The 17,869-nt window shown below is 38.0% G+C and overlaps 2 protein-coding genes across 3 annotated transcripts in view; one reads left to right on the top strand and one right to left on the bottom strand.

Annotated features, from left to right (window-relative positions):
* The window catches only part of TMEM117 (transmembrane protein 117), a 201,889-nt gene that overhangs the window by 14,331 nt on the left and 169,689 nt on the right, over positions 1-17,869 (top strand). The window contains exons 1-2 of one of the 2 annotated variants that reach the window (XM_027682173.1): positions 484-613; positions 14,968-15,100. In XM_027682173.1, the coding sequence (XP_027537974.1) occupies positions 14,988-15,100 (113 nt within the window). In that variant the 5' untranslated portion in view covers positions 484-613; positions 14,968-14,987. Of the gene's footprint in view, positions 1-483; positions 614-14,967; positions 15,101-17,869 lie in introns of those variants that run through there. The other variant, XM_027682172.1, reaches the window with a different exon arrangement.
* LOC113966971 (P2Y purinoceptor 1-like) lies at positions 6,516-12,636 on the bottom strand. Its single transcript, XM_027682174.1, has 2 exons — positions 12,579-12,636; positions 6,516-7,767 (listed from the first exon to the last, which is right to left on the bottom strand). Exon 2 carries the CDS (start codon positions 7,748-7,750, stop codon positions 6,746-6,748), a length of 1,005 nt encoding a protein of 334 aa, XP_027537975.1. The 5' UTR covers positions 7,751-7,767; positions 12,579-12,636; the 3' UTR covers positions 6,516-6,745.

Below are 17,869 nucleotides of genomic sequence, written 5' to 3'. Positions count from 1 at the left end.
AAGCAATCTTTAAAGGCTGTTTGGCATTTCTAAATGGCATTTCTTCCTCTAAGGAAGGCAGAGTGCTATACGTTTCACTTGCATACCCTCACCTGTGGTCTCTAGTTCAGATCAGGCCCTTTAGACCACCAAAATCAGGTAAGACAGACTGCACAAGAGCCCAGTGGAAAGACATCTGGCTACTGATATCAGTCTTCTGACCAGTGGTGACTTAACTGGTGGGAAACTGGAGATCCTAAGTTCCCATTGTCCTAGCACATAATGTACTGTTTGAGGATGTCAGCTGCGTCAGTAGCTGAGACCTTGACTGTTACATTTTGTGACATTAGGCTGCATTTTACCTTAGACTGCAAAAGCTGAGAACTGCAATGCTCTGTGATTGAGATTCACCTTTCCCAGCTGGAGGAAGTCCCATCCATGCTGAGTCATATGAAAAGGAAGGGACTGAGCTGGTAAGTGCTAAGTTCAGAGAAGTCCTAAAAAGAGAGCTTGGGAGGGCTATGGATTTGGTAGGTTCCTGCACAAGGCCAGCACATCCCATCATCTCTGACTGCAGGCTCCTGGCAGAATGCAGGGAGACTTGGCTTCTCAGAGTCTTGGATCTTTCTCTAAGGCAGGAGCAGAGAAGCTGCATTTCTTTACAAGGCTGATGGTGAACTCAGCCATATTACCTGCCTCTGCTCTGGTCCCTCCAGCTATAGAATCAGTCTAGGCATATTTTTCTTCTGTCTATGGAGTTTTGGCTTCCACAGATGAAAACAGTGTACAAAGGGGAAGTATTTTAATAGTGTTGTGGTATTGTTTGTTACAGCTTTTTGGCAAGTGAGATATTTCTGAGGCGTGGAAAAGAAAAACTTTACTATCGGAATACATTCACTTACGTGTATTGAAGAAAAACCAAACTTGCAGGAACATTTGAATATTTTTATTTAGAAAAGGTAAACTCCTGTATTAGTAAGTGAACATTTCAGGTAGTTTCTCTGTGAGATGAAAGTATTATAAAGACAAATAGGGAACATAAATATTGTTTTCCTTAGCAGCTTTGGGACATTTGTAGCAAAATTTCTCTCTTCAACTTAGAGATTTTTTGTTTTAACAAGTTTTGCTTACAAAACAATGCTGAATTTACATTAGTAAATGAGAAAGTTGTTCCTCTGACAGTCACTGAGCATGTACATAAAAGGTCAAATCTTTCAGGCCATGGTCTATCTTGTGTTCCTCTAGTACATATTATGAAAATTTTAGAATATCTAGATAAGGTACATGAAAGCTACCTAGACCTTGTAGTCAGTTTTGTAGGCTAATATTATTATTACAACATTCAATAATGTGTTCAAACTCGTAATAGTTAGACGTTTAACTGGATACCATGTTCTCAGATTTAATCCAAACGAAGATCTGTACGAAACCAGTATTGCAACATACTTGTCATAGTAGATGATGTTGACTTTGGCTCTTAGCTACTTAGTTTATTGCTTGCTTATTGTAGCAAAATGGAATAAAATTCTCTAATTTTTATTTGTTTATGCCATTCTATCTGGGTAATATTATAATAAAATATTTTAGGAGCATGTATTTCAAAGTAAAAGCATGACCAAGTAAATATGAACAGATGTCTTGTGCCTTTTAACTCTTATTTAGTAGAAAACTTTTGATTTCAGTCAGAACATTAGCATTAATTCAGCCTAGGTGAACAAAAATGCTTTAAAAAAGTGTCTTTAATTGATTATATAATAATTTACAAACAGAAAAACAAATGTCTAGAACCCTTGTCAGCTTAGGGTATATTCACAGGTGAGTATCATGGGAAAGGGACTAGCTGAGAGTAAGAGAGGGAAAGATTTTTCAAGAGATTTGTGTCCTGAAGATGTTTTTTAAAAGATTACATGGTGTCTTTAGGCTCAGCCCAGGACAAGGCATGTTGTGTCCAGGCTGGCAGAACAGATGACAGAGGCACTGTGACACAGATGAATTTTGTAGCAATGCCCCCATCTGCTTTTTTCCCTTCTGTTCTTCATTATTCAGTGTTGGTTGGAACTAATCTTTTCAGAAACGTTAGGTGATTTCTTCACTTTTCCTTCCCCTTTTTCTCTTATGTGTGTGAGTACTTTGGGACCTCTGTTATAAATGGCTTTATTGACAGATAATTATTGAGCTTTATAGGCCATGTAGGAAACAGACATGGAGGTAAGGATTTACTTATGTAGCACAGTTTATTCCATATTTCTATTTCAGTGGGACACAAGAAGGAGCAATGCAGAAAAACAGATTGTATTAGAATCTGAGAGTCCAAACAGTTTGTCCCTTGTTCTGCCAGCTGAGCCCAGAACAGTGAACTGAGGAGCTAGGATGCCCACCTTACTCAGTCCTACATAAGTGAACTGGAGGAGTCTCCACCGTGCTCCTGCTTGTTCCCAGCGAAGAGGTTGCTGGGGACATGCTGGCTGTATCTCTTGCTCATGTTCTTGGGGGGAGGAAGGATCAAAGGATACACAACAGAAATCAATACTGCCTGGATAAAATCATAGAATCATTTTGTTTGGAAAAGACTTCTAAGATCATCGAGTTCAACCATTAACCCAGCACTGCCAAGTCCACCGTAAAACCATGTCCCTGAGTTCCACATCTGCATGTCTTTTCAATACCTCCAGGGATGGTTACTCAACCACTTTTCTTTGCAGTCTGTTCAAGTGCTTGACAACCTTTTGGTGAAGAAATTTTTCCCAATATCCAATCTAAGCCTCCCCTGATGCAACTTGGGGCTATTTCCACTTGTCCTGTCACTTGTTACATAGGAGAAGAGACTGACCGGACCCACTGCACAACCTTCTGAGAGGTAGTTGTAGAGAGCAATAGGTCACCCCTGAGCTTCCTCCAGGATAAACACCCCCAGCTCCGTCAGCTGCTCCTCCTAAGACGTGTGTTCCAGGCTCTTCACCAGCTTTGTTGCCCTTCTCTGAACACACTCCAGCACCTCAATGTCTTTCTTGAAGTGAGGGGCCCAAAACTGAACACAAAATTTAAGGTGCAGCCGAACAATCACTTCCCTGCTCCAGCTGGTGACACTATTTCTGATACAGGCCAGGATGCCATCGGCCCTCTTGGCCATCTGAGCACACTGCTGGTTCATGTTCAGACAACTGTCGACCAAAACCCCCAGATCCTTTTTGCTGGTCGGCTTTCCAGCCGTTCTGCCCCAAGCCTGTAGCATTGCATGGGGTTGTTGTGACCCAAGTGCAGTACTTGACACTTGGCTTTGTTGAACCTCTTACAATTGGCCTCGGCCTATCAATCCAGCCTGTCCAGATCCCTCTGCAGAGCTTGCAGCAGATCCTAGCTGATCCTATCTCCCAGTCAGCTTGGTGTTGTCTGCTAAATGACTGAGAGTACACTCGATCCCCTCATTCATGTCATTTGTAAAGATAGTAAACAGGACTGGCCCCAGTACTGAGCGGTGAGGAACACCACTGGTGACTGGCTGCCAACTAGATGTCACACTGTTCACCGCCACCCTCTGGGCCTGGCCAGCCAGCCGGTTTTTTTACTCACCAATCCAAGCCATGAGCAACCAGTTTCTCCAGCCGAATGCTGTGGGAAGCAATGTCCAAGGCTTTACAAAAGTCCAAATAGACAAGATCCACAGCATTTCCCTCATCCACCAAACATGTGACCCATAGAAGGAGACCAGGTTAGATACATACTATTTCATGGTAATTTTTATGTTCTGAGTTGGCTGAGGTCTGGATTCACACCTGCGAAAACATATCCCTGCCTGTTTGCTTCCCCAGTCCTTCCTTCCCTGGTTGCTGGCACAGCACTGTGAAGTGCTCCTTGATACTCTCCCAGGCCCACGACGGCAATCACTGGCATAGCTCCATCATGTGTGCCCTGGACCATGTAGCTCTTTGTTGGGGCGATGCAGACAGAGTAGTAAAAAGCATCTTATTTTGCATATTTCTATGTGAGTATATTGCACAGTTCAGCCCCACCGAAAATATAAAGGTCATCCTTGTTTAGTTAAATGCATTTTATGTTCTGATTGCCTGACCAGATTGAAATTTCTCCCTAGTTTTGTTTTTCTTTTGAGTCAGACTCACACTGACTTTAAAGCATTTCCTTATTGTTACCTTAGTTTTTCTTTTTACACCACCAGACTTTGCTTGACAATCTCTACAATCTGCATTTATGCTGCTTGCAAAAGACACTACATAGGAATTGTGGAAGGGTTTTCTGTGAAGCTCTTTGATTACTGTATTTGTCTTGAGCTCACTGGAGGCTTTCAATCCAATATTTAATTAAAATTTTTAATTTTATTCTTTCCAACTTTGAGTATTTTTGAGCACAGTCTGCATTCATATGTGTTGTAAAGGCAGCACTTCAAGAGGAAACAAATCTAATTATTTTCCAAAATCAGGAAGTGAGTTTGATAATATTTTTCACAATTTCTTCTGAGTTGAATGTTTCTTTCCTCTTTAACAACAAATCTTTCTAATGACACTTGCTTAATATGTAATAGTAACATTAACTTCTATATAGTAGATATTACCCAATGAGAGTAAAATTATCTGTCTGAACAGAGAAACAACTGTTATTCTATTAAAAATCTCAAGAAAATTTTGACAAGTTTTTGCTATAAGCCAGTGTTGTCTCTCCCGAAAAAGCTCACATATTAGCACATATTACCTGGCAGGTAAAAGCTGAAAATCCATGAGTCCCAGAGGTGTGAAGTTATCTTTTGTAGCCAGATGTGCACTGAGTTTTCATGTTTAGTTTTGTGTATAGAAAAGCGTATTTTGATCCCACATTGAATTTTACTCAGCCAAAACACAGCCACTAAATTGCTGAAGCAATACTGAGGTGGAGAAAGGAGAATGAAACAGTGTATTTGTGCCTTTAAAGATAAATTGAAACATAAAAGTGGCAAGTGTTCGATTTTGGAAATAGCCTACTGTTTACAAGTTTGGGTGCAATCTGGTGGGAGCAATAAACTCATTGAGTCCAGAACTTCACACTTATCTCTGCTGTTCTATCCTTTTCATGCTGGGAACACCTTTGTCACTAAATGACATTGCCATTGTTTCTTTATCAGTCTGAGATGTAAGTGTATATAGGTAATTGCCCATGGATTCCCATTCGTGAGTTAAAAACTCTGTTTCTTATGGAAGCCAATGCAATGTTAATAACCTTCTCATGTTTCCAATAGACAATTCATGTGTTTTAAAAAAATGTTAATATTTTTAAAATAAGAGAAATTGAAAGATTAAGAAATTATCAAAGGAAAAAAGCAGCACTTAGAATATAGGCATGCAATTATTCTGTGGGATGTTGTGAGTGTGCTAGTACATCCAAACACTTATAAAGTGTCTCAGATTATCAGGACCAGGTTCTTCATTTCATGTCACAGTTAAAGAAAATTAAAAAGAAAAGTTTTTCTAGATTTTATACATACATATATATTTAGTCGATACAATTGAAACATACAACAAGAGAGATTCAGTACCCATGTAAAATAGAGATATTTTCAAATAGAGACATGTGAAGACAAAATTATACTAAAACTAAATAATTAAAGAATTAAGACATTGTACAAAGTATATTAAAATGTACTTTGTCACCGGTACCTTCTGAAAGTAAAGGTAATGTGCTCACTGATACATGGGCTTTTATAATTAACAGGGTAATATGTGGAACTTGGCGAGAAAACAAGTCAGCAGGTGGCTTATCATTGGAACATGATTATTTTGCCAGTACAACATGATGAAAGAACACGTATATAATGACTCTTGAAGGTGGATGTTGTGATGACTATCTGTTGTGCTGGTTTAACGATTAAAGTGCATTGTAGTCTAATTACCTTAGACTGTCCTGAAACTGTGATGCTAAGACACCAAAGGAACAGAAGAAGCACTCCTGTGTAGCAGCATGTCTTACCCTTCTTGTGGCGCAGCCACTTTGTATTTCAGAACACTTTTCCAGTGCGCACTTCTCACTGTTGAGGAAATCAGAGTTCATGGCAGAACACATGCTCCCCTGAAGCAGAACACAAATGACAAACAGCTGTAGTTGCCTGGGATTTGGGGGACACCCCTATCAGGTGGGAAGCCTTGCTGCCTGGGGGAAGGCTTAGCAAAGTTCTTTAATCCATGCCTATTTACTTCGTGAACAGAATCACTGTCTCTGACTATCCGCAGGGACTTTATCTTACTATTTGTTTTTCGTTTGTTTGTTTTTGGAAATCTGCTGAACTTTACTGGGTTAGTGAGGTTCCACTGGCAGTGGAACTGTAGTGCAAGCAGCATTAAAACGAAGTACTTGTAGAAAGCCTCTCTGAAAATGTTCGAGGAGTCCAGCTGTAAGCATCATGGTAGTTATTAATTGCACAATCCAATCACAGCAACCCTTACAAACTGATGAAAAAATAACTAACAGAAACTATAAGGAGGCTCCTCATCACTGTCTGCACTTAATCTTACTGTATTTTTATGTCCAAGAATTAAAGGAGCTACTTAGAACTTTTGGTAGTTTTTCATTACATGCTACGTGTACGGTATATTTATGGCACGAATATTTAAAATGCCAATTCTGTAAATCTAGGAGTTGCTACTGTTTCTTTTCATGTTAAGTTTTACTCTGCATTTATGTGTATTATTGCTTATTCAAGAGATAGCTGTACAATATAGAAGAAATTTTAAATGGGTCTGATGACACAAAGCAGTTGGAGATGCGAATCTTTGTAGACTAGTGTTTACGTCATTGTTCTTGGGGCCAGAGTGATGTCCCTTACTCTTCTTATCAGACAACAACAGCACTGGCATTTGAGATGACATTTTATACTTTTAGTTCTTTGATAGAATGTCTTATTTGCTACCGTAAAAATGATTGGATCAAGACAGCTGTTGATGCTGCAGATGATCTCTGTGACTTTATAAATGGCACTTAATGTGCTTATGTTCCCACATGCTGGTTTATAATTAATTCTGTAAATTAGTATCACCATCATCATGACATGGTAAGGTATGAAAGAAACAGCAAATACAATCATAGCAGCTGAAATCAGCAACAGAGGCCTAACAAGTCTGTTGCTTCTTTGCTGACGTTTACTGAGTTGTAGTAGTGCTTTGAGAGTCAACATATAGCATGTAAAGATGATTGTGGCTGGAATTAGGAATCTCAATACAATCTTGGAGAGCGTGAATGGCAATACAAATTGTAAAGATCTTTCAGCGCCATCCAGGTCATTTATGATGTCAGGCTGTCTTCTAGCTGCAACTGTGTAGTAGATGTCAGGCATCGATGCAAGCACTATGAAGATCCATACCCCAATAGTGCAGAACACAGCCTTTCCTTTGTCCCACCATGTTAATGAAGCGATGGGATGGACAGCACCTATGTATCTGTCAAAACTGATGAGTGTCAGGAAATAGACACTTCCATAGACATTAATACTAAAAAATAGTCCTATGATCTGATAAAATGCTTGACTGAAATATGCAGGTAACTTCTGGATATTATAATATACTGAAAAAGGTGCCATGAGAGTCCAAGTAAAGTCACAAAGTGCCAAATTAAAGAGAAATATGGTATTGGTAGTCCATGTCTTCATGCAGTAAACGTAATGTCGTAGTGCAAGTATATTGCCTAGAAATCCCATTAATAAAGAGAAAAGGCAAACCAGAACCAGCAAATAACAGTACCACTCCAGCTTAGGATTTCTGTTGCAAATTAAAATAGTGCATGTACCATTCGTCATCTGTCCATGGAGTATGCCTGAAGGGAAAAGAGAGACCAACAGCCTTTAAAATAAAAATCAAGTTGGATGTATTAAATTTAAAATTCAGAAATTTTAAATTAAATTCAGTATGTTTGAACTGGCAAAAGAATTCAGAACGTAGTATGATGTACAACCTCTCCTCTATCTGAAAAAAATATAAACTCCAAATATACTTAAAGCTTACTCTACAACACCCACACAAGCAGATCTTCATAAACTTTTATGCAAGGCTTTATATACTTTCGTCTCCGCTATTTAACATTGTGTAGAATGGATGAGAGAAAAAAAGCATGCATTCTCAAGTAACAGCAGCCTTGCTCTCAAGTAAGGCCGACCATTTAGCTCTAATGTATCTGTAAGTATCTTTGGAAAAAGCAGAGGAGATGACAGAAGGACAGTAATTGCCCACGTTCATTCCATCATTGCTTTGATTGCCTTGAGTATCCATACTGGGCCTAGAGGCATGTTTAATGTGGGCAGCTGTGCAGTGGGCTGTGACTGAGATCAAGAAAACAGCATCAAAACAAATCAGGAGGAAATTCTACTTGTGGTAAAGGCCACAGCAACCTTGCCATCTAAAGCACCAGACAAAGTGCCTTTTTTTTTTGTTTTTTTTCTCTGATTTTCTTCTTTAAATAATTTTCCCGTGCTGAAAACATTGTGCTTTTGGTGGGGTTAGAGAATTAATGTTGTCTAGCTCTTTATGGCCCATTTTGTGTCAATTCGTGTTATGGAATGTGTGGAATATAGATCTGCAGTGTATTTTTCAAAGTGAGGTTTTTAAGCTATGTCTTATGCTTAATTTCATTGATTACTTCTAATAAAAGCAAAATAAAGGCTGGAATATTCTATCAGAATGAGCTGTCACCAATTGCCCTTCGTTATGTTTCTATAAACTTTCTGCAGATGATGCAGCAGGTGTCAAACTGTAAGGTCTGTCCAAGTAGAAGCTTTGTATGAGGGTCGTCCAAATAGCTTTATAACTTTATAGGATGACAGGATAAAATTTTCCTCAGTACAGATCACATGTTGAATGAAAGAAAGGACTTTTTCGGAATGATATTGACTCCTTGAAAATTTCAAAACATCTTCAAGCATTAAGTTGGTAATAGTGTTTTTTTCTAATGTAGTGTTTTGCTTTCATGTCAACCTTAGTACAGTAAGTCTTTTCCAAAGTTATGTTCACAGACATGAGTCAAAATATAGCAAACATGAGCTGCAGTGAACACCTGCTAAATAAATGCTGTGTTATTGTGCTTTGCAAATTTATAGTTGACTCAGTGACCTGACAAAAAGCTGGTTCAAACTGTACTCAACGAAGTTAGGAAGGAAAGTTGCTTCTCTAGAAGCTCAGCAACAAAGGCAGTCAAATGACTTTCCAGGTAATGAATATAGATAGAAAGCCATCTGTTCTACTCACAGTGTGGGGAGTGTTTGCTCTATAAATGTATTTTCTTCAGTTTTGAAGTACTGGACTTTAACCTAGGGTAGCTATACTTTCCCTTCTCCATAGCCTTTGTGAATGTAAAAAATTACATAAACTGTGTAACTTTTTTTCTTCAGCTGAACTTTGTAAGATATCCCTGTAAATTCTTTAAAATAGCCATCCTAATAGGTGAAACACAGTTAAGTAACATTTTCTTATGATGTGATAAATTAAAAGGGGTTTGAATATGTATAGGAAAGTTATATTTTCCTAAAATCCCCTTGGCTATAGGTCATGTGTTCTTTGAATCAAATGGTATTTCCTACCTCTCTGCCTTCCTTTTCAATACTTAAGAATGAAGGCATTGAACACTTGATTACAAGTTGTGTTGGCTGTATAAATAAGTCCTAAACTTGCTACAAACAGCACGGCCATAGCTGCATGAGGGAATTGTAATGCCAGGTTCCTGAGCTTATCAAGCTTCTGGACAAAGACTATAGGTAGATCTAAATGGAGGGAGGCAAACAGCTGTTCCACCTGCTCTGCTTTGCTGTAAGTTGTCTGGATAAAGTCTGGGTGTGTAGCCTTATGACTGTGTTAGGGCAGTTACAGAACTGAACTAATAAATCTCCTATCCCCTTCATCACCTTAAGTTTGCTGGGCTGCACTCAGCGTTGAGCTATATGAAGTAAGTTATGTAGTTGGAGGGGGTGGAGCTGCCCACCTGTGTAAGGTGCATTTGGAGCTCAAAGAGTCATTAGAAAGTATGTCCGTATTTGTGTAGGTGTTTCCCAAGCGTCTATGGTGGTATACGTATTTGAATTTTCTAAAATACTTTTACTGTCTCCTGTTAATTCTTTATATTATAGTAGAGCTTAAAGACCATAAACAAGACTTCAAACAGTGTGTTTTGCAGTTGATCAGGGAGTGACTTACAGGGTGGACACAGGGAAACAGGTGCAGAGATAAAAAGAATCTTTCCTGGGGTAACTTAATAAGCAAGAAAAGAACACACGGGATTTGACTCCCAGCTTGCTATAACAAGATCTGGTTTTCTGTCAGAAAAATTTAAAGCCTTATACAATCAAGGACACAGTCTGACTGCATATGGGAAGACAGTCGGCATGTCCTGTTCTATCCTGAGGCCATTGGAGCTACCCCGATGTCCAGTAGATCTGCATATGTGCTGTAATAATTTTCAGAAGTGACTTTTTTTTTATATCAGAAAATAGCAAGTTTTCTGTCTACTGTCTTAGCACCAACGGAATAACTTGAGCTACAGGATGTGACTAGATCGTTGTCACAGTTCAAATCCAAAATTTTGCATCTGTAGTTTAGGAAAACTTTTTTTTTCCTGAACATTACAGTGTTCACTGCTAGATTCATGTCTTCTTAAACAAAGTCAGCCACATGCATACACATAGAGTGGCAGAATGAGCAAGAGCAAAATGACGTTATATTATGCTTATGTTGTTAGTGCTGACTAAGAGCAGACTTGCCAAACTTTGATGAAAGTAGGATTGGTTTTCAAGGTTAAAAAATACTTCCCATTTATTGAGATTAATTTTTCAGCTGAACAGTTTCAGCCATTGATGACCATGAACATTATTAAAAGGACATAAAGAGCAATCACATGATGAGGCATCCAAAATTAAAGGAATACGTCTGATTTGATGAAGAGCTTGGTATTAGAATATTACACATATGCCCAGGAAAGGGTTGGAGTTTATGGTTTCCATCACTCATAATTAAGACAAGAAAGCATGCTAAATTTATGAGTAGGAATGTAATGTTTCTCTTGTTTCTGCTTCTACAGTCTAATAAATCCAACCATCCTATGGGCTGTGGATCTAAAAATGCTAGAAAAGCTTCAGTTTTTTAAAAAAGTGTCCTGTTAGTCTCAGTGTTTTGTATCTGCCTATTGAGTTATCTCTTCTCCTGGACTGAAAATAAATAGCTTAAATCTGTGACTCTCTGACAATATCTACAAGCTCTCTCTCATCATCCCTGGCAGCATTTACATGCTGTTAGAGAAAGTCAAGCAGGTTTCAACTGATGAGCTGATTTACTGCCTGGTTTGTTGCTGAACCCTAAATCCTGAAGTCTCTACTACCCTGTGTTCCCCTTGTACCTGTGATGTGGTCTCCAAAGCCTTGGAACAGATAGAAAACCTGTTTTCAGTAAAAAATTATATTTTGAGGAAACTTCTTTGAAGAAACATTTTATCACTGAAAGGAATCTTGATTTTTGTATATAACTAATTATAGTTCAAAGTTTTATCACTGGTGGTCATTAATATGGCATTTAACTTGCGTTTGAAAAGTTCCATTAGGCTTAGCACATTTATTTGGTTATTTTTAAGTATATAATTTTGTATGTGTAAATATAGCCTAGGAACTATGTTCTCCTCTGTCATACCTGTTGGGGTATTTTTAATAGGGTCATAATAACCAATTAATTTGTCCTGAAGTAACAAAAAAAATATTAAAATGAGTCAACAGCTTATTTTGTGTAATATTATTCCTTATCTACTCTCTTTGGTCTTTGCTACTTTTTGCTTGCTATTCTTTATAGTAAAATCCGTAGTTTCACATGAACTGTTTTGTTGGAATTACTCTATTTTGTGTAGCTCTTTGCAACAGCTAAATTTGTATTTTAATCTAGTACAAATCTGTTCTAGTTACTAGATAGGTTTTCCAAATTTCTGGCCATTCACACACAAAAATATTTCTCTTATGTGTGCTTTCAAAGTGTAACCTTTTAGCTCATTTTATGAAATTAATAAAGCGTTATACAGAGAGTTCTAGATTTTGTTGTAAAAATAACAAGCATTATTGGCAATTATTACTTTAACAACTTACCTGTTAGGTAATCATCTGATGCATTCCATTTTAATTTCAACTGAATTGATATAAAAGGATATATAATGCAATGCAAGTATTAAGTGGAGCATTTAACGTATTCTAGTTCAACTGCATTTAGCACGTTATACATACCGGTATGGTGGGAACAATAAGTAATATCAGTAGTATTTGTATGCAGTTAGGTAAGAAGATTGTGCTAATATCCAATTGCTTTTTTCTTAATGAATTGATTGGTCTTATGATTAAGGTAGTATTTATTTCATTAAATAATTATGTTCACGTTCAACTTACTTGAGAGTTAGTGAAGTCCTATATGACAAACATAAGCTACAGTAGAAGGAAAGTTAAGATGTAAGAATTTCCCTACTGAAGACGGTATTTATGAAAAAGTTCTTTTAAGAATATAAAATTTATACATATGTTTATATATTAATCAGTGTGTAATAACTAAATAGGGAACAAATTATTGCTTTGGAGATTACAGGTACAATGGATATTTATTAAATCTTTCTCTTACCTGTTTTAGAAAGGTTGGAATTATCTGTTTTACAGAAGTCTAGGTTCCAGGCTGTGCTTTTTCTCTCCATTAATCTGGACCTCCTGAAGTCACAACTCTATTTTGCGAGTCCTGTTTATAATCCAAGGTGTCAGTAATATTCATATGCAATGGCAGCTGTTCAGAGAGCAGGTGTCAAACTGCAAGGGAAATATCTTTTGTCATTAAGCCCCTCCTCTCAGTAGGTCAGGATAATATGCTATTGCCATAGCAGCTTCTGTTTGATTTTTAAGAAAGGACAGACTTATTACACATCCTCAGTCTAGCTAGGCCTGGGTTGTCATTGTTTCCAGCAGTGAAAGAGAAGAAGAGTACAGGGGCTTGAGGCCCCTGTGTATATCTATGTGTGTTTGCACTTTCCCTTTCTTCCCCTTTCTTCACTGCCAGAATCCTCGTTATTGCTGCCCTACTACTGGACTGGTCTGTGGACCTGCTCTTGCTCCATCATAGAGCTTGATTCATCCCCCTGTACCTATCTATCACTTCCTGCCTCACAGTTCCCATATCATTCCAAATCTCAGCCTTGTCAGAGAACTCCCATCCTTCAAGATTTTGCTTACTCCAAAGCTCAAATACTACCTACCACTTCAGCCCATAGCCCATGTCTGGTCCAGGTCCTCCAGTCTTCCTGCCCAAGACCTGCATCTTCAGTCTTCAGCAGCAAATGCAGTCCTGGGATTTTCCTGTCTGACTGCCTGAATGAACACTTCAAGTTTTTTGACTAATTTCTCTCATTTTATAGCTTCCCCATGTGTCCAGCCCTAATCAATGCTGAAACTGGACTTGGCAGTTCAGCAAACAGCTCACAGAAATTGCCTCCATCCCAGACTATTCACATCTCAGTCTGCTATCTCGCTTTTCTGACCAGCTCCTCATCTTCCTTCTGTTCTCCCTATTTTGACATCTTCTAGTACCTGACTGCACTATCTCCCCAACAGATGCTGTCCTTCACCTTACTGCTTAAATTATCAGTTGCCTTCCTTAGCCCCGCTTGGCTTCTGCTGTGGCAATCTCAGCCCTGCAAAAGCGAATTCCCATCTCTTGTGCTGGTGAGGTTTTCAATACTCTAAACAATTGAAGAACATGTTACTTGATTTTAGAAAAGAAAAATTCCACCTGGAAAAAGGGTAATCCATCTATGGTAATCCATGATAAAACAACAATACTCTGTTAGTAGTAGGAGCATGCAAGTATGAGAGATGGTGAACTGTACAAACTACCTCCTAAAATCAGTAGAGGCACAAGGAGAGCTGCTAGAGTTGTGAACAAAAAAGTAGGCCAAGAAGAGTATAAACAACTGGATTGACATGCATGACACTCATCCAGATGAGGAAGAACTAGTATGGCTGGGCTTTAAGAAAGTGGTCATTAGAAATTCTGGTAAGAGCAGCTCAAGGAGCTGTACCACATTTGTAGAGGTCCAGGAGTAAAAAACTCCAGACAGTGAATAAACTGTGCACCTGAAGAGTTTAGAGAAGAAAGGCAAAAGGGTGATAGAGTATTCTTGCAGAAGCTAGTAGAGAGGCTATTACAATGGTAAACCCCATTAGATATGTTTGTTTTAGGAAAGGAAAGATGGAGAGATTCAGAATAGGAAAAGAGGGATGAGAGTAGACATAAAGAAAATGTGGAAATTGGATGGAATGAAATTGTATGGGCAGGTGAAAAGGGTAAAGGGCTACAGGAAACAGAGATGTGAAACTCCTTAGTTTATGATAATGGAGAAGGACAAAGAGGAAAAGGTAAGAGAAGACAGAGAAGGAAAGTTAGCCCACGAAAAATATGTTCTCAGCAAAAACATCATAAAAGTTTCACCTATCACCAAGGGTGAGAATAATCAGAGCTTCCTTTCAAGCAACAAGACATACCACTATTCTTTGAAAAAGGTATTCTCTGCAGAATAAAGTATAGCACATCATATGATTAAAGTTCTAAGAAAAACACACAAGATTCTACATAGACTCATAATTTGATTTCCAAATGAAATTAGGGGAGCAAATAATGTATGTCAGTGGACTTACTTCAAATACTTCGCCCAAGAAAAGCTGTCTTAGACATGAAAAGAAAAATTATGTATAAATCAGTAACCTTTTTTTTACATTTGAAATGAATTGTAGTGGCCTGCAGGTTTTTTTTTTTCTGGACTGCAAGTAATTTGTAATTTTGTAGGAATAATATCTGTTCATGCTGAACTACAGAAGAGTAGTTTGACTGCATGATGCTAAATCTGCCCTCCCCACATACAGTGGAATAATTTGGTATAGGAAGAAATACAGTTTAGTACTTTATTTTGGTTTTTAATATTTACCAACTGATTAAAATATGCTTTCTTACAATTTTTGTACCACAGGTCAGTTGCTCCGTCTGAAAATGTTTCGAGAGGATCATGGGTCTTGGATGACGATGTTCTTCAGTACTATCCTCTTCCTCTTCATTTTTTCTCACATTTATAATCTGTTCCTCATTATGGCAGGGAATATGAGGTATGTTCCGAGTTTATTTTTGTCTCTTTTGCTCTAAAATATATTCTGCTGGAAACTTCTTTTATTCCTCTTCTTTCTGAATTTAGATAGAGTAGTAATTTAATTGGTTAATAAGCCAAGAAGATGAAAGTATCAGTTATAAAAAATGGGGTCCTAGACTAATGATAGCAACTCTTATATCAGGGTACTAACGAATGGTATATCTTCTTTTTTTTTTAATTTAAAATTATAGCTAAACAAATTTGATTTGAAGTTAGGGCTGAGTAGTTTACAAGTATAAGCATTACTATTATACCTGAACAGGAAGTTCAGAGTCAAAGATAAAAGAAATTGAAACATCTAAAATTGAGGAAGCTCACAAACATTAAATGGGTAGTTATAGTGCTGTTTTGGTTATGCACAATAATATTTGCTGATCCAGTTTGTTCAGAATTATTCTTAAATTCTTTTTCTTTCCCATAAAGTGCTCTAACAGAGCAAAATTATGGATTACTGAGGGATAAACAGCTATCTATTATATGTAGATTTATTTTAAATTGAGCTTTTTATATTAATTTTCTGTCTTAAGACTTGCTTTCTTCTATTATCTCAAAATTAACACCACTTTCATGTGTTGATTTTCCTGAGAAAACCTACCTACATTATTAATCATCTAATATATACAAAATTAGTTCATTGGACAAAAATATACAGTAATGTTGTTTATGAAAGGCAAGATAGCATCTGAAGACTTTCTAGCAAGGAATAAGAAACTCAAAGTATGTATGAGCTGAAGAACAGCGCAAATAATTAAATTATGTGTTCTTAGCAGAATATCAGAGCCATACCAATAGTCTGATGACGAGTTTTTTAATGGTCCCTGGTGTGGTGTGTTACAGATCTTAAGCATGTCAGCAAAAATGTGCAGTGTATAAAGTCCTGTAAACAATGTGACATAAAGCAAAAGAAGGCAGACTGAGTGTCACTGAATGAACATAAGCACAGACCAGCTCGGATAATCGTGAGATTGTGACATGGAGACTAAATGTATTGATTTAAGCAAAGCAGGTAAAGCAGCAGACTCACTGACTGTTTTATGAAATGATCACAGTAATGACGTGGTAAATATGAATAGGTGCCCAGTAACGGGTGGGATAATTATCCCTGAGATGAGGATGGTGGGAGCATTGCAGGTTTTTCTGGCTTCCCTATTTACATACTTATACTATTATTGGTATTATGTTAAGATTTATGTTTGGTATTTCTAATGCTCTATAAACTATAACCAGCTGTTAGACAAAGCATTAACGATTTTAAAAGCTTGACTCATGTCTAGAAAACACATTTCATTTGTTCTTGTCAACATTCCTGTCCCTATATCTGTTACAAGTTTCCATTAGCTGTGCTGAAGAGATTGCGTGGCCATCACATCCACAGAAATAGGCACAGCCTAGTACTGAAGTAGCTGGTGTCAGTCAGTGGGGTGAAGCCTCTCCTTTCCTGGAGCTTATGCCACAGCTATAGATTTATTGTGATTGTTTTGGGAAGCTGAGCATGTTGTGCTCAAGGAATTGCATGGCTTTTTTCAAAGTGGACTGAGGGCTTGTTACAGATATGTTATGTGTCCATTCCAGGAAAAGGATATTGAAAATAGTTTCAGTCTCAAACAGCAGAACTTAAATCATCAATCAAACAGAGGTCTTGCATCAGTCCTTTTAAAGCTGGGGTAGAACAATGTGTAATAGTTTTGAAAAGAGGGTTTCTACAACAAGCGTCATCAAAGCCAACTGCTTCATGTTGCCGTGTTTCAAGGGGTAGATTTTTTTTTCCTGAGTAAATGTAATCTTTATGAAAGCTATTTGCTTCATGGTTTGTACTTCTGTGCAGAAGAACACCTCTGTCTACAACTTTTGCCACAGTGGCTTACTGAAATGACTGATGCCAGAGACACTGGTTTCCAGGATGAAGGTCAGAGTCTGCCTGTGTGAAGGTTACAGTCTTTGTAGAGAGAAACTGACCTTTGTGCCTGTGGACTCCTGTGAAACACAAGCATCCATATTACACATCTTTCCAATACAAGGGCTACGAAAGCCTTACTCTCTACAAGACTAAGTGAAAAACGTTCTTTCTTTTTTCATTTCATGTGTTTGGTCCTTGCCCTGTCTCTGATTCACCTTTCCTGGGTGCTGGTAGGAGAAGGATTCTGACAAGTTTCTTTATGTCAGATTTTTGGTCTCATCTTTCTGGCACAAAAGTAGAAAATCATACATCTTGCATCATGCCAGCATGATGATCACAGCAGAAGCAATATCCTTTTGAAGGCTTGAGAAACCTGGATTTAATGCTCTGTCATATAACCATATCTAAAAAAGATATATTTTACAGTTGACAAGATTTGGGGTTATTTTTTTTAATGTATTTTTAAAGACACTTCACGTGTGTCTTAGTGCGACAAAACTAAAAAGTGTGAATATATCCCTTAAAAAAGGGTAGCAGTAGGTCGCAGGGAAGAGCAAAAGCTGAATATTGTGTTCAGTTTTGGGCCCCTCACTACAAGAAAGGTGTTGAGGTGCTGGAGCGTGTCCAGAGAAGGGCAGTGAAGCTGATGAAGCATCTAGAGAGTAAGTCACAGGAGGAGTGGCCAAGTGAGCTGAGGTTATTAGCCTGGAGAAAAGAGGACTCACAGGGGACATTATCACTCTCTACAACTACCTGAGAGGTAGGGTTTGGTCTCTTCTCCCAGGTAACAAGTTACAGGATGAGAGGAAATGGCCTCAAGTTGCACCAGGG

This window comes from Neopelma chrysocephalum, unplaced genomic scaffold (assembly GCF_003984885.1).
Source record: "Neopelma chrysocephalum unplaced genomic scaffold, ASM398488v2 Primary Assembly neopelma1_62, whole genome shotgun sequence".
NCBI lineage: Eukaryota > Metazoa > Chordata > Aves > Passeriformes > Pipridae > Neopelma > Neopelma chrysocephalum.
The sequence above is the reverse complement of the archived record's forward strand: the minus strand, read 5'-3'. Positions and strand labels throughout refer to the sequence as shown.